Genomic DNA, 15,829 nt, shown 5'->3' with positions numbered 1-15,829 from the left:
ATCGCTTGGCTGCGTGTCACCGCACATCCATTGCGGAAATCCGAAAATGGGTAAAAAGAGGCAGGACGTGGGTGAAGCTAAGGTGGCTGGCTGCAGAAACCACGCCCGCCTAGCTCGATTCAGTGACAGCAGTGGCAGTTCAGCCGTCACTTAAGTGGCCACGCCCTTAATTATGCAGAACTTTAAGGCTTAATATCATTGAAACTGATGATTTACAAAAAAAATCACCTCCCTCACAGGGCAGAATTAGATATATAGACCAAAAAAACACTTTTTGTGCAAATAATCCTAAACACAGAAATGTGGAAAACTGATTATCAGTGTAACTCCACAATTTGTTTCCGCAATACATTTCTGACATTTAGATACAATTTTCTGAAATGACTTTACACATACTTTAATTGAAAGAAATCCCAGATTAATTGTGGTGTCAGACTTTTGAACCCAAGTGTCTGTGTTTTGTTGTTGCCAACCGGACAACTGCATTACATTTATTTTGTTTCGCAGGGCACCGGCTAAGGAAAACACTTGCATTAGTAGTGACATTTTCTAAATGACTGTTTGTAATTAAATAACCTTTTGATTATCTGTTAAAGGTATTTCAGTAGAAGCTTTAAGCTGTTGTTAAAGGAACAGTTCTCCCCAAAATTATATAAGTTTTTCCTTTTATGACCTTTCACTGAATCACTAAATGTCACCTTTAATTTGTATTATATGATTTGAATCTTTATTCTTAATTTGATTCACCATTAATAGGTTTTGATCCAATTCGACCCACAATGAATCTTGGTTATAATTTGAAGCATGGATTTTGATTAGATTTACATTACTTAGCAGTGATTTAGTTAAAAAAATAATTCAGTAACTGTGTGTGCACACCACTGATCTATATAAATGACTGAAATGAGCATGACGTCACAATTGTGAAGTCACTGTGCCGCCATATTGGTATACCCAAACGTTCTATTAAATCAATGGACGTTATCAGATTTTAATGATAAAACATCACTTCAGTCTCCGTTTTTATATCTGAAGTCTCCCTGTACATTATTACAATGCAAACATAGTACATAGTTATTTACTGAAAGTTTTGCTTTTTAAACAGTAAGTTACTAAACATTCATCTTCATTACAGTATCAAATCAACGGACAGACCGCAGCATATTTAGTGTTAATGATAATAACGTGCTCATTCTGAAATCTAAATAATTAATCATGCTTTGTACTTTATGTGAATGCAATAATTTGCTGGTTTTGTAATTATGTTATCTTTACAAGTCATCTAAACTTATTCAAAGAAATAACGCTGACCGTGTAGCTTTAATGTCAAAAAACTTTATTTATACCCGTGCCATGAACAGAATGCAGCAGACACACTCACCTTAATGTTTTATTATAAATCCTTATCCTGCCTGATTAAAACACAAACATTGAACTCCACTGCTTTACCTTTTTTGGTTGATGCTCCCAGAAGTCACTGGTCTTTTGCCTAAAGTTTAACTGTTCTCAACTTTGTCCTATAGCTGGACACGGCCACTTCCTAATGCCAACGGTCAGTTGTGTCACAGAAATCACTATCCTTCCATTCAAATGAATGAGATTGCAGCGCTCTGCCATTGCTAGTCACTGGCGGTGTGCACGCAGCTTATCTTTCGAGGCACTCTACTGCCATAATGTATAGTCAAGTAAAAGAATAATGACAAACGAACAAATTACAATGATATATTTTGTGCTGTCTTGTGATGAAATGTAAAACTCTCTCAACCAAAAGTAACTCAACCAAAAATTCTGTTAAAATAATATATTAAAATCAACAATGACTGCGTTTACATGCAGCCAATAACCCGTTCAAATCCGGAATATTAGCAATAACCCGGTCGCGCACGTCCATGTAAACACCGGCAAAAACCCGAATATGCTCATATTCCTGTTTTTAAAATCCCGAATATTACCCCTGGGTTACCTCTTTTCTAACCCGAAATTTTGGTCATGTAAACGCGCATCGGGATATTCCCATCAAAAGGAACATTGATTTGTGTACTGCGCATGTTCTATTCGCAAGGAATCTTGGTCTTTTGAGTAGAGGAACTTCTTGTATGCGCCAAAAAACCCGCAGGGAGTAGAGGTAAGCATGGTGAGAGAGATGCGCCACACTTATAGAGCGAGGAGGAAACCAATTGCAACAACCGCGTTTTTCACGTTAAATTAATATATAGCTATTCTTGTTTTTCAAAGCATACATGTATAATACAGGCCAAATAGATTGTCAATAGTTATGAGAGTAACTTGTTTGTTTTTTTTTGTGTGAATTTGAATTCAAAATGTAATAGTATGCTATTCATATTTCGTTAAATACAGTGAATGTGTGAAAAAGTTAAAGATGACAGAATAACTGTAGCGTCGTCTGCATCTTGATGCAGTTTCTAAGATTAAAATTACTTTAATTTAACTGATCAACACAAATACAAAACGGCATAACTGATTGCTTACCAGCATTAAAACCAATAAAAACCTTTGTTTTTTTCTTTGTATACAGCGTCCGCTCCGTGGATAAGGATGTTGCAATAACGCCGGTGGCTTTATTATTAACTGACTGAATACTTATACCTGACATTTAGATATGAAAGTTTATCATCAACAGTACCTGCGTGAAACATTATAAACATTGATGATCATCTGCCGACTCGACTGTTTCTGCACGTTCTCAGTCCGCTTAATTAACGGCTTTTCGTTCTATCCGCGTGAGGTAAACATTTTTGTTCTGTACTTTTTTACTTGCATGTATTTCTACATATTTTCGGCAAAGTAACACTCAGGATATAATGTAAGTTATTATAGATAGCATATAAGCTTGTTCTGAAAGGATGACAATTATAAAAATTATCCATCCAGCTTAATTTAGCCAAAATAATGATTTAGTCGTTTTCATACTTTATAGATGTTAATTTATCTACTAATATATAATTGAAAATGCTATAAATAAATATTAATTGCCTTCTGTAAGCTATTGCATTCGTTTTGTACATTTATAGGTGCATAAATACTGTCTAATTTTTAATTTCTTTAAGACACGTGTTCTGTATTTACCGATGCTCTGTAAATATGCACTTAAAAAACCTTGTTAGAAAATCGTTCTTTAATTATTTTTTTTTTCAAAAATATATTTAGCTGAAGGCTAGTATAGCTTGTTAATCTTTTTCTCATAAAAGGAAAGACGTGTAACTTAGCCTACCCTGCTTCTACATCGGTGCAGCTTGTTCTGGATTTAAATAATAATTTTATTTTAGTAAATGAAGGCGGTAAAACCGCATTGCGCAATAGTGAGCCACGCAAAATCACCGCATTTACCTTTTAATCACAGTTTACATCGGGATATTGCCAATTCCATGTATACAGGGGTAACTCTCTCTGCTCACGCATGTAAACGGGTTATTCCGAATGTTTCAGAAACCCGAAACCCGACCTTAACCTGACCATAACCCGAATATTTACAGCATGTAAACGTAGTCAATGTTTTACAATACAGTATAACAGTGTTAAAAATAAACAATAAAGTCCTTCAACCTACCTGCATTTCTTACCATATTTTGTTTTATCGAAAGTCAGTATGTGACCCTGTGCTGGCAAATGAAATCAGAATGAGCAAATTTTTAAAAATGAGTTATTTATTATGATATTTTTTAATTTTTTTAAAGATGTATGATTTCTTGGAATCTGACAAGAATGACAGAGCTACACCTGTTTAAAGTTGATAAAGACACACAAAAATAACATCACTGCATCCATACCTTAAAATCACTGATAAAACAAATTGTTTTTTGCTCACACAAAGTCAAAAACAATATATATAAGAAAAATATATGTTTAACTTTTTCTTTTTATTGTTCTATTTTTTGATATTGAGACAGACAGGGACAGATAGGGAAAATTTCAAATCAAGCGGAGAATTTGCATGACACAAAGTTAAATCCCGCGAGTTATCTAGAGCGAGGAACGTGAAATGAATATAGGGGCTAATGTGTACTGTAACTGTACACAGCAAGTGATTCTGCATTTTACATTTTAAATGAAGGCTTCTGTACTGCAGTAATTTTAAGTTGAATGTACTTAAATATATTTATTTTAGTTTAAAATATTTATTTATTAATATTTTATTTATTAATCACAACTTAATCACACATTTTTATCTGTTCTATAATTACTCTAATTTAACACTTTTCAGGATTTTAATACTCTAATCAACATGGGCATGGACAAATATGGATGCTTTATGCAAATCTATGTTTATTATTAGTGAAAGAGTCATCAAAAAAAATAAAATAAAATAAAGTTAAAGATTTTTTTAAGGTTCAAAATCAAAATCACATCCATATCTTAAAAGCACTGTTAAACTAATAGATTTGGCACACACAAAGTCAAAAACAATATCAATATATATTACACTTTTTTCTTTTTTATTGTTTGATTGACATTGACACACAAACAGTTTTAAGATCTACTGTAATGCAAGGATCTAATATAATGTTACACATCAGATATTTTTCTCCAACAGTTGATTAAACGTTTACTTAATTAAGACCTAACAGTCTTAACACAGTATCTGTGTTAAATTCTTGCCAAAACAAATATTTTTAAAACTGTACATATATCGGGGTCGCACGCCTGTGGGCAGATGTGTCAGTCAGCACAAGGAAGATTGTTTTCGAGTTGTGTTGCTCTTAATAACTCTTTTAACATCACTCAGGTCCCGACCTTTATCTTTATTAACATCGAGAAGGTCCTGCACTATTTTCTAATTACTGCATGTTTTCAAACTGAAAACAAAAATCTCAGACTCAGAATGTGGATGGACACGCATCATTTGTATTAGTAAGCCTTAAGGACTGTACATCTTTCAGAAAACATACAATTAAAGATTATTTTAGATGTTTGATGACTATTTACTGTCTAAAGCTGCATCTTAATTTATCCAACAACATGCCAAGCCTAGGGTCAGAATTGCGCATTGCATTAAATGCGTTAAAATTAACTCTTTCCCGCCAGGGTTTTTAAAAAAAGTTGCCAGCCAGCGCCAGCATGTTTTATGATTTTCACAAAAGTGTAATGCCTTCCAGAAAATGTTCTTATTTAAATATATAAACAAACAATATATCAAATGAAAGAACAGACCCTCTGCTTTCAAAAAATAAAAGATTCATCCTACCTTCTCTTTTTATCACCTCTCAAATATGTGTACGTTTTTCAAAAATACAAAATTTTGAGCAAAAAGCTGAGATAATTGCGTTTCTGTGAAGGACTTTTGATAGAGATCAGATTCAGAGCGATCCTCAAAACATACAGGTCAAACTGTTTGCCCTCAGAGAATACGTTCGGTTTTTATAAGTTGTCCCACCTTGCAAGTTAACTCGTCAATGGTGGGGAAAGAGTTATTAGATTAATTTTGACAGCCCTAATTTTTTAAACTGGCTAATTTATGTTTTTAAATATGTTTATTTTCAAATATGGGCTATGTCATCCGAACCGAAAACCGTGGTTTAAAAACTGAGGTATGTACTAAACCTTGGACGAACTGTATTGTTACATGCGTCAAAACCGCCACCATCTTAGAACAGGGGTCTTGTCATAGGAAGTAGCTAGGTAACGCTGTACTTCAATTCATGGACGATGCCGTACCTTTGTGCTGCGTATGGATGTTAGGCCTACTAGCAATATGCATTATAGTTAGAAAAAGTAAATTTTCATAATATCATAACTTTATTTTTTTTGGACTCAATGCTAAATACATGTCTGACTGTTGGAACGAACTAAAACAAAACTTAGAAAAGCGCATTCATGACTATTTATGGTGATTTTATTTCCATTACACCATTGCCTACAATGACCCTGATGCGGGTTTCCCCTGTTTCAAGATGGCAGCTCTATTTGACACATTCGTTCCAATGAACCGTCGTAGCCAAGGCGACATCTTGTGTACATATCTATGAGTCATGAGTAGAGAGTGTACCAAACACTCCGTTTCCATGGGTACTCATAACAGATCACCGCATCACCCAGTATAGTGATGGGGACACTATACTGTCAAAAAAGCACCGTCCTTCGGATGAGACGTTAAACCGAGGTCCTGACTCGCCGTGGTCATTAAAAATCCCAGGATGTCCTTCGAAAAAGAGTAGGGGTGTGCCCCGGCATCCTGGCCAAACTTGCCCATTGGCCTACTAATCATCCCTCATACTAATTGGCTATATCACTCGGTCTCCTCTCCACTAATAAGCTGGTGTGTGGTGAGCGTTCTGGCGCAATATGGCTGCCGTCGCATCATCCAGGTGGATGCTGCACATTGGTGGTGGTTGAGGAGATTCCCCCGTTCATATGTAAAGCGCTTTGGGTACTGAGAAAAGCGCTATATAAATGTAAGGAATTATCAAAATAAAAATCTCTCAGGAAAATGTATTTAAAAGTCATTTTGGTTACATTTGGCGATCTTTAAAGACACGTTTATTGATTGTTGAGACACAGCATACAGTTTGCCCCTGGCCCACGTTTCATGCGAAGCTGTGGGCGGGGCTATAAAAGTGGTTTTGTATTTTTGGTTTGGAGGAGGTGTTTAAATTCTAATTAGACGGTGTCCAAAATGTTTCCTGAAATGTGTTGTATTAAAGTAAATCTTGTTACAGCTTATGTGTGCACAACTAGGAAATGCAAAAATATAAAGTAAATTTGTAATCTATTTGTATTTAATATATAATATGCAATCTGTAAATGCTGTAAATGTGAGCTCTTTACCACCAAGAATTCATCAGCAGCTGCCCTTGTTTACATAAAAATTATTCAATATGAAGAATTTCCATGTGCCCACTGGTTTATCTCCATGGCAAAGTGTACCTAATCGTATTATTGTTCAAGTATCGTTCTATTCCTATTTTCGGCCAAATTGACCTGAAAATGAAAATGGCAAAGTGCAATTAAAATAACATGGTAGTGAGTCTAGTATGAGAAATGTAATAGCGGTGTGTGCAAACTATATCCAAAAGACCTGAGTCAGAGAGTACTGATGTAAACAACTACAGCAGCATAATCAAATGCTTTTTTTCTACTTCGTTAAATCACAGTTTATTACATTTAGTTTTCAACATCAGTTTTTTACAAAAAAAAAAAATTCTCTTAATTCACAAAAAATTGTCATCATTTAAGCACCTTCAAGTTGTTTCAAACCTGTACAAAGTTCTGCTGAGCACAATAGAAGATATTTATAATCAAGCAGAAAGCAGGAGCACTATTGACCTCATAGTAGGAACAACTGTTTGGGTACAGCATGCTCACAGTATCTTTCTTTGAATTCAGCACAACAAAGAAATGTACAATATTTGGGTATGTAACAATTGAAGATTATTAAATGATGACAGAATTTAAATTTTTGGGTGAACTAGCCCTTTAAGGTTATCCATGTGAATCAGCAGTATTTGTAATCGTTGCATAAAAAAATTGTTGCATCAAATAAATCATTGCTTCCCTACTAAATAGCAGTATCAATATTTTAAAATGTATTTATTCTTGTTCCATGGAAGAAAGTCATGCATGTTTTTAACAATAATGATAACGGCAATTTCATTTTTGCAGAACTAAGCCTTTAACCCCCTCCACTATCCCTGCTCTTTTTTTGGACATATGACTATTTAGAGTATATTTTGTATTCCCTTGATTTCTAGTAATAACTACATAACCTCTACCAAAGGTTAGCAAGAGGTATAGCTTGCATTTCCCTTTCTTCAGGTCTAAAAAGTCTTAAAAACTGTTTACTATACATTGTGTACAGTGCATACTGAATTGTTTTACTCTCAGTATTTGAGTGACCCTTAAAGTCTGTGAGCTGCTGAGAGAACATCTGCTTTCACTGATAGCAAGATCTGCAGAAGCCAAAGGCATGTGAAAAACCCTGCCCATAACTGCCTATGAGGCTGTATTATTATTTTTGTAAGACACCATAAAAATAAATTGCATTATTAGTGAACAAAAAAAATAATTTAGAGCAACTAATGCATACAGTCATCCTCTGTTGTTCTACATTTTTATTAGGCAAATGGCAAATGACATAATTGTTGAGAAAATAATTGTATTATAAACCTTTAATAGAATCTAATGTACACAAGCTGAATCTATGCTCGTATATTGAAATTTGTACAATAGGTGATATTAAACATTTTCAGCTTTTTTGCACAGAAGAAATAATAAACATTTATTTATATCACAGCGTTTTGTTGCTATAGAGAATAGTAAATGGTCATTATGCCGTTATCAAATCTAAACACCCCTGTAGTTCACTCCCATTTCAATGTATTCCAGTGTGATTTACATAGTTTTAAAGTAAAAAACACAAATATCCTTTTGTAGAAAAAATGTGAGAGCTTACTCATACTGCACTCGCTCATTTGCACCTGTTTAATTAGAAAAACTGTATCGCAGATCTAAACTTATCATATCCTCCCCGCCAGGTGACTGGAGATGAAAGACTAGTTGCTTTATTAAATCATATTTTTAGCGTTTTGACTAACATTTCCAAGGGATGCATTAGCCATTATACAGCAATTATCATGATGAATGCACACACCGGCATTGCTTCCTTTTGGCTTGTAATATATTTCTTGGCAGTTGACTGCATAAAATAAAAATGTATATATTGTGGAATAACTTAACCTGTAACCTGCTTATTTTTGTTAAATATATTATTTACTTCTACATAAGATACTAGTGTCCTGTTCAAAATCTTTGTATTGCCAAGTGCATTAAAGAATGACTAGCTTAATAGATTAACAATGTGATTGGCTATGTAAACCATTTAATAGAATCTAATGTACAGAAGATGGATCAATGCTCATACATTGAAATTCTGAGTGCAATTTCAATATTTTCACAATGTTTATACTAGGGTTGTCACGGTTCTCCAAATCCTCGATTCGAATACATTTTCGATTTTAAGGACAAGGTTCGATTCAATTCTCTGTTGTTGTTTTTTTGAGAGAACAGGTTGCTATGCCATTTTTATGCTGAGTTTACACCAACCGCATTTCATGCGTCAAAATCCCGTCTACCGCCCCTAGTTTGCCGCTTGAACAGTTTGAATGCATTCACGCGTGTAGAGCGGAGTAGACGCGGGGAAAAAAGCAAGCATTTGACGCGCGTCAGAGGCAAAAGCCGCTTCTTGTGGGTGGGGCAAGTGCTATGCGGTTGTCTGTTTGCAAGATGACTGATGTTGATTGTGCATTTATCAAGAGAGTTACCAGTTTGTATTTGGTAACCTTACTATAGGGGAAAATAAACGGTGCAGGTCGATAAACGTCACGTGACTGAAAAGTGAAGTGTGTATTACAACTTACCAGGTTGCCCAAAGTCCTCACTGACACTCTTCCAAGCGAGGTCCTTTTTATTCCTGTCTCCTCTATAGAAATAAGAACTTGTGTCGTATAGCTCCGGGTGACTGGTTACGAACAATATCAAGTGTTGGTTGAATGAGTGACTCCGGGCGGGGCTGCCACCACAGCAGCAAGCAGGCTCCTGATTGGTTAACTCGGCGCGAAATTCCGCCAAAGTTAAAATTTTTCAACTCGGGCGTAAGCCGCAAATTTGCGTGAACCGCAAAATGCACAAAAAGCACCATTCACGCGTACCGCGCACAACGCTCAATTCGCGCCTTTTGCGCAAGCTAGATGCGCGAATGAGGAGGAAACGCATCTTCCGCGCCGCGCCAAACGACTCTTCTGCGCCGCGGGACCTCCAGACGCGTGTCATAGCGTCTTCACATTAACTTTACATTGAAATCACTCGCGCTTCACGCCTTTACCGCGGTTGGTGTAAACGCAGCATTAGACTAGACTTTTATGAAATATAGTACCTGACCTTGAACCCGAAGATGCCCTGCCATGTTAGTCGTGCTGCCAGTGGAAAAATATGGTACACGTATATACCTGATAAAACAAAACTTCCTGTCAGATGATCATCTGTCAGTACTTTGCACCTTAAAAACACACTTTTATTACCGTCAGACGAGATTGTGAGACTATACCAGAGATGTTCACAAGTCTCTGAGCTCGAGTCCAAGTCAAGTCTCAAGTCTTTGAGCTTGAGTCCAAGTAAAGTCTCTGGGCTCGAGTCCAAGTCAATTTTCAAGTCTCGTTGTAACAAATAAAACTTTTATAACAAATAAAGAAATTACAAACATTTATAAAAAAGAACAAAGTTGCACATTAAGTAAGGTCTAAAATTAGCATTAGGTACAGAAATTAAATGAAATTGATAATAATACTGTCTTTATTGTACAAAATAATTTTTTTTTTTAGAGCAAAATAAGTGATTTTCTGTTTGTCTTGGGTTGTTTGATTAAAATTAATGACACAGACTTAAGTAGGTTATTTGAGGTTACTGTCTCTTTAAGAACAAATAAACCCAGACTGGTTTCTGACTGGTTTCTTAAGACATAAACAAATGTTTTTATTAGAAAAAGAATACTGTGAGATCAATTTGTGTGTATGTGCCCTGTCAAGAAAAGAAAGATTTTATGTTGGCTTAACTTTTGAAACACTTCTCTATGTATGTGCACTACTGAGGGCACTTAAACGCGTGCTCAAACACAGGCAGCGTGCGAATTCCAAGCAGCGCTTCAGGAAGAAGATGCAGCAGTCGCTTCACATAAAAACGTTACGTTGTTTTTCATTGCTCTATTCAGCAAATGTATGTTAATGGACTACATATAACACACAGTAGCGCAACTCTGGACTGGAGCTGGACCGGACACATTTAAACACAAGTGCGTTAGGCTTGCCGCGATAGTTGGTGAAACCGTGAGTACCGGTGCTTCAACCTCTCACCGGTTAGATCACTTGCCCACCGCGACACCGTCTTTCACCGTTGTTTTGATATTTTCGTGTAATTAAATCATTTAGTTTCGTTAGAGAGAGCAAACACTAACAACTGAATGTGTCTGATGCCTGAATTCAGCAGAGCTGAACGCGCGTCATGTCACAGAGCAGCAGGTGTCAGATTTCATTTATTTCTGTCAGTGTGCGAGGCCACGTGCTTACTCGTTTTTGTTATAATATACATATATGATGTTTAATATAAGTGAGATTGTTTTGTTGTTGTGTTTTTCATCAAGAAAAATAATAAACCCATCATTCAAGCAGCGCTTTATGGAGAAGTAGCCGGTTGCTCTGCTTGGGAATGGCGGGTTCTGTGAGAATAACCTGCGCACATTGACTCAAGCACTTAATTAAACCAGCCGTTGCACTTGAGTTGAACTCAAATTTATATGCGATTTAACGCAGCGTACACAAGCACTGCATTTAAACAGTTGTGTAATTCAAAAGTGAAAGTAAAATGTGCACGTCTGCATGCGCATTTATAAGCCCCTCCCACGTATCACCGGGTTTGTGACGCGCTGATTAACCGGTGGGAAAATTCTGTCACCGCGGCAACCCTAAAGTGCGTACAGAAATCTGCTCACTTGAGTGCCTTTTTGCAGTTAAATTGTTTAACCATTTAAACAATTGCAAGCCTTGGGAACACGTTAATGATAAACTTACCCTATTTAAATTGCACATTAATCCGCGAATCGCATGCGAGCTGAACAACGGATCCGCCACAGCACTACCCAAAGCTTCAGATGAATGGCACAGCAGCGGCCAGTGCAGTCGACATGTATGTTCGCGGCCGCGCACGCGGAGCAGATACGTCACGTGTCATGGGCAGGTTGTAGGTAACAGAGGTAGGGGAATAACAGCGAGCTCAACAGACGTTTCCTAAAAATAAACATTGTTCACGAGTCGCGCTGCTCGAGTCCAAGTCGAATCTGAAGTCTTTGAGGACGAGTCTCAAGTCAAGGCTGAAGTCACTGTGTGTGCGCCTTAAGTCGCACTCGAGTCCGAGTCTCAAACTCGAGTCCCCATCTCTGGACTTTACCCCAATAAGTCATGTTTAAATTCTGTTTTCATAACTCTTAAGCAACTGAAATAAGTTGTTGTGAAACTTAAACAGATCTCAGTTCAGAGAAACGACCGGTCCTGACACAGACACTCGTACTCTGATTGAGTTCAGCTGAAGGTGGGAGGCGCTTGCTGGTTTTTTTTCCGATGTAAAGAGCAGCTTGCGTGGTGTCTCCTGCATCTGCCATGCTATCTTTTAACTGGCTGTAGCTAGTGAAGTTAGAGGAGGTTGACTCGCAGCACTCAACACCGACCGGACGTGAGAGTGGCAGCATCGATGATTCCATTTTTTAATTCGAAGTTCGAGGTTGTGACTTAATTTTGATCGATTTCGATTTAAAATTGAAATCGTGACACCCTTAGTTTGGACTAAGTTAGTTTCGTCATTATATAGATTTAGACAGTTTAAAACTAGATATAAAAAACACAAATTTCCTTTAATAGAAAAAATGTGCAATCAAAACCTCTCGTTAAGTTATTACGATATAACCCTTGTTACAAACTTATCATGTGCCGAGTATCCCTAAAAACCTTATTTAGAGACATGAGACGAACTTATTGCAGTTTATCCCTTATGAATTGTCAAAAAGGTTGTAATGAAATCAGTGCATATCTTGCGTTTGGATTTTGAATGTTTTTATTATTTGGATTGCAATTTTTTAGAAGCACTCAGAACTTGAGGCATTATAAATTTAAGCAAGTCTACTTTTCCGAATTTTGGAAATATCAGTTGTACACTTTAAGTGTTGGATTTAGACATAAAATGCATGGAATTTTACTCAGGGTGAATTTCTGCACATTTTCTCACCAGCTCTCAAAACTCATCTCATTTCCTCATGCTGGCAGTAAAAATATGCCAGTTTTATATTCATAGTTTGCAAACAGAACAAAATGAATCCTTTCAATGTGAGTAATGTGGTATGTAAATTAGTCATATTTCAGTGTTCACTAAAAGAGCTATTCTATACTGTAGCTATTGTTTGACTGGGTCACACATACTGTAATTTACTGTAAATTTATTTGTTCCTTTTTTGGATGATTAATAAGATTTAGATGCATGATTTAATTTCTTCATTTTTTAACTCAAGACTCATAGAAAGCATGCAGAATGTCTTTCTGCTCACTTGAGCTTGCTGTTATTCATATTTTTCTGTAAATCAATACGCAAGCCACTCAGAATAAACCTCAATTGGATCCCCTGTGTGAGTCCAGATTTTAACGATTTGCCTTCAACGAGGACCAAAAATGTGACCAGATAGAAAAATGAGCCGTGCTTTGTTTTTATGCATCTTCTGTCTTTTAACCAAGTTCTGCAACAATGCCTCTGACTGTGTACTTTTGACTTCTTTTCCACAGGTGATCCCCAATCAGGTAAGAATCGTTTTTTTATTCCCCTCAATTTTCATAATACAATCTCAGGCTTGATCCCCAGAGAGAGTATGGTCACTGAAACCCTGTTTATATGCATGTTTTGTATGCATGTTTTCTTCAAGCATTGTTGCTGAGGCTGGGATGTGGCTTTCTGCATATATGGGGGTTCATAAATGTAGATGTGTTTTGAGCAATTTTGATTTTAGTCAGTTAAAGACATATGATTTGACATTTGGAGTGACTTTTATATTTTTTTTGTTTTGTCACAGTTTTTTTATTTGTGGAGCTAGGTGCTGTACGCTTTTTGTCTCGTGAATTGACTAGCAATATCCCATCTTTATCTATGCATTACATCAGAACAGACAGTGAGAGTGGCCACGAAGCTTTGAAGTGCTTTGAAAGCTTTTATAAGTGCACACGTTACCCTTTAGACAGCAGCGCAGAAAACATATTTGAGGCGATTCACACAGACATCATTCTTTCACATTTGTGCTTTTTTCAACGCTGACATAATCACATTTACTACCCGAGGAAAATACAGAATTTTGATGCGCTGTATTTCAGGAGGTTACTCATACTCGCTTATTTGCACCCGTTCAATTAGAGAACTGTATCAGAGATTTAAACTTACAATAGCCAGGTGACTGGAGATGAAAGACTAGCTGCTTTTGTAAATCATATCTTAAGCGATTTGATTAACATTTCCAAGGGATGCATTAGCCATAAACTACAGCATGACGAAAGCACACACACTCGCACTGCTTCCTTTTCGATTTGTAATACAAAAATATATATTTCTGGGCAGTTGACTGTAAAAAATAAAAATTATCTATTGTTGCGTAATACTCTAATTTGTAACTTGCTAGTATTTTGTAAAACATATTATGTACTTCTACATAAGATACTAGTATTCTGTTCAAAATCTTTGTATTGCCAAGTATATTAAAGGGTACCCCAGCTATAATCTCATGTTTGGCTTAATAGGTTAACACTGCTACTGGCTATGTAAATGTGAAATTAGAAACAGCATGTGGTTTTGACATCTGCATGCCATCAAAAATACAAGAACACCAACATCCTCTGTTCAGCCCTTTCAATATGAACCAGAGAGTAAAATAAATGATGAACAATAAAGAAAACATACAAATTAAAGAAGCTCAAAATCTGAGAGGTAAGAAGGTGGGAGTGGGTAGTCAAACATTTTCACATAAAACTATAGTAGATTCCACAGGATTTACTATAGTAAACTGTACAGTAATAATATTTCGCGACAACCATAACACGTTATCGACCCAGAATGCACTATGTGCGAAACATAATGGTGGCCTCCACAGCTTAAAATGAATATTACATGTTGGGATTTTTGGAAGTATTAAAATATTTTATGTGTTTCTATGGATTTTAGTAGTACTCCTCTATCAGTAAAAGCCGTAAAGACAGATTCTTAAGTAAAAGTACAGACGTACATGCTTGTAAAAGTATTAAAAGAAAAAAGTACATTTCCTTTGAGTGCATTGTTTTATTGTTGCATATCGTATGCCTTTAAAGCAACCCAATGAATTTTTGGTTACTAAAAATAGCTTGGTTTCTATAGAGAGAAAATGTTACATTTTCCCCTAACACAATTGCAAGCATTCATTTAGGTTGTAACTGTATTGGAGACACAGACAGTGTACACGCCCCCACCGCTTGAAAGCAGAGAATGCTGCCTATTTTTCAAAGATTTTAAGAACTTATTTTATTTAGCTACTTGGTGTTTTTGCATCAACCTAATTTGGTTGGGTGGTTAATAACACATTTTTCTGTGGTGTGACAAATTCAAAACACATTTAATATTTGACTTTACAGGGGCTTTACCTGTGTCTAATGTTTTATTATAGAGAGACTTATAAGGTGGGTTATTATATATGTTTGTGAGGTGTTAACCTAAAAAAATAGCTTTTGTCAGTGTTCTGTTCATGGGTAACACTGGGTGCCCTATTTTAACAATTTGAGCACATTGTATAAGGGTGTTTTCACACATACACTGTTTAGGTCGGCCCAAATGACGTGTCGGTCCGAGTACAGTTCATTTGTGTCAGTGTGAACACAACAGCCGCACTCTGGTGCGCACTAAACGGCCGCTCCGAGACCGCTCTAAACAGGTGGAAACATGTGGGGTGGTCATGAGATGGTAAGAGCTGTCAGAGACCAATGACAGTGCTGACCGTTGTCACATGGTGTACAGTGCGGCGTTTCGAGTCCGGTAAAAACAACATATGTGAATACGGATCGCACTAACTGAATAATTATACAATGTAGCACCGCACCACGGTGCGCACCAACATATGTAAAAACACCTTAAAGCGCATGGCTGCGCACAGTCTAAAAGTGCATGTCCGAATCCACTTTTGCTAGTTTAACGACGGGAAAAATGGTTTGTGCGCCTAGAGCACAGTCTAAAAGGGTTGTTCCTATTCTCCTAATGAGTAATGGGTGTGTTTTGG

At 36.5% G+C, this 15,829-nt stretch overlaps 1 protein-coding gene across 9 annotated transcripts in view; it reads left to right on the top strand.

Annotated features, from left to right (window-relative positions):
- Positions 1-15,829, top strand: part of nrxn2a (neurexin 2a) — a 467,328-nt gene that overhangs the window by 122,248 nt on the left and 329,251 nt on the right. For 8 of the 9 annotated variants that reach the window (XM_065287129.2, XM_065287128.1, XM_065287125.2 and 5 more), the window contains one exon: positions 13,329-13,343. The exons of the other annotated variant lie outside the window; for it this stretch is intronic. In XM_065287129.2, the coding sequence (XP_065143201.1) occupies positions 13,329-13,343 (15 nt within the window). The remainder of the gene's footprint in view (positions 1-13,328; positions 13,344-15,829) is intronic. 9 annotated transcript variants of the gene reach the window in all.

This window comes from Paramisgurnus dabryanus, chromosome 18 (genome assembly GCF_030506205.2).
Source record: "Paramisgurnus dabryanus chromosome 18, PD_genome_1.1, whole genome shotgun sequence".
NCBI classification, from domain to species: domain Eukaryota; kingdom Metazoa; phylum Chordata; class Actinopteri; order Cypriniformes; family Cobitidae; genus Paramisgurnus; species Paramisgurnus dabryanus.
Note: the sequence above shows the minus strand (reverse complement) of the source record. Positions and strands in the feature narration are given on the sequence as shown.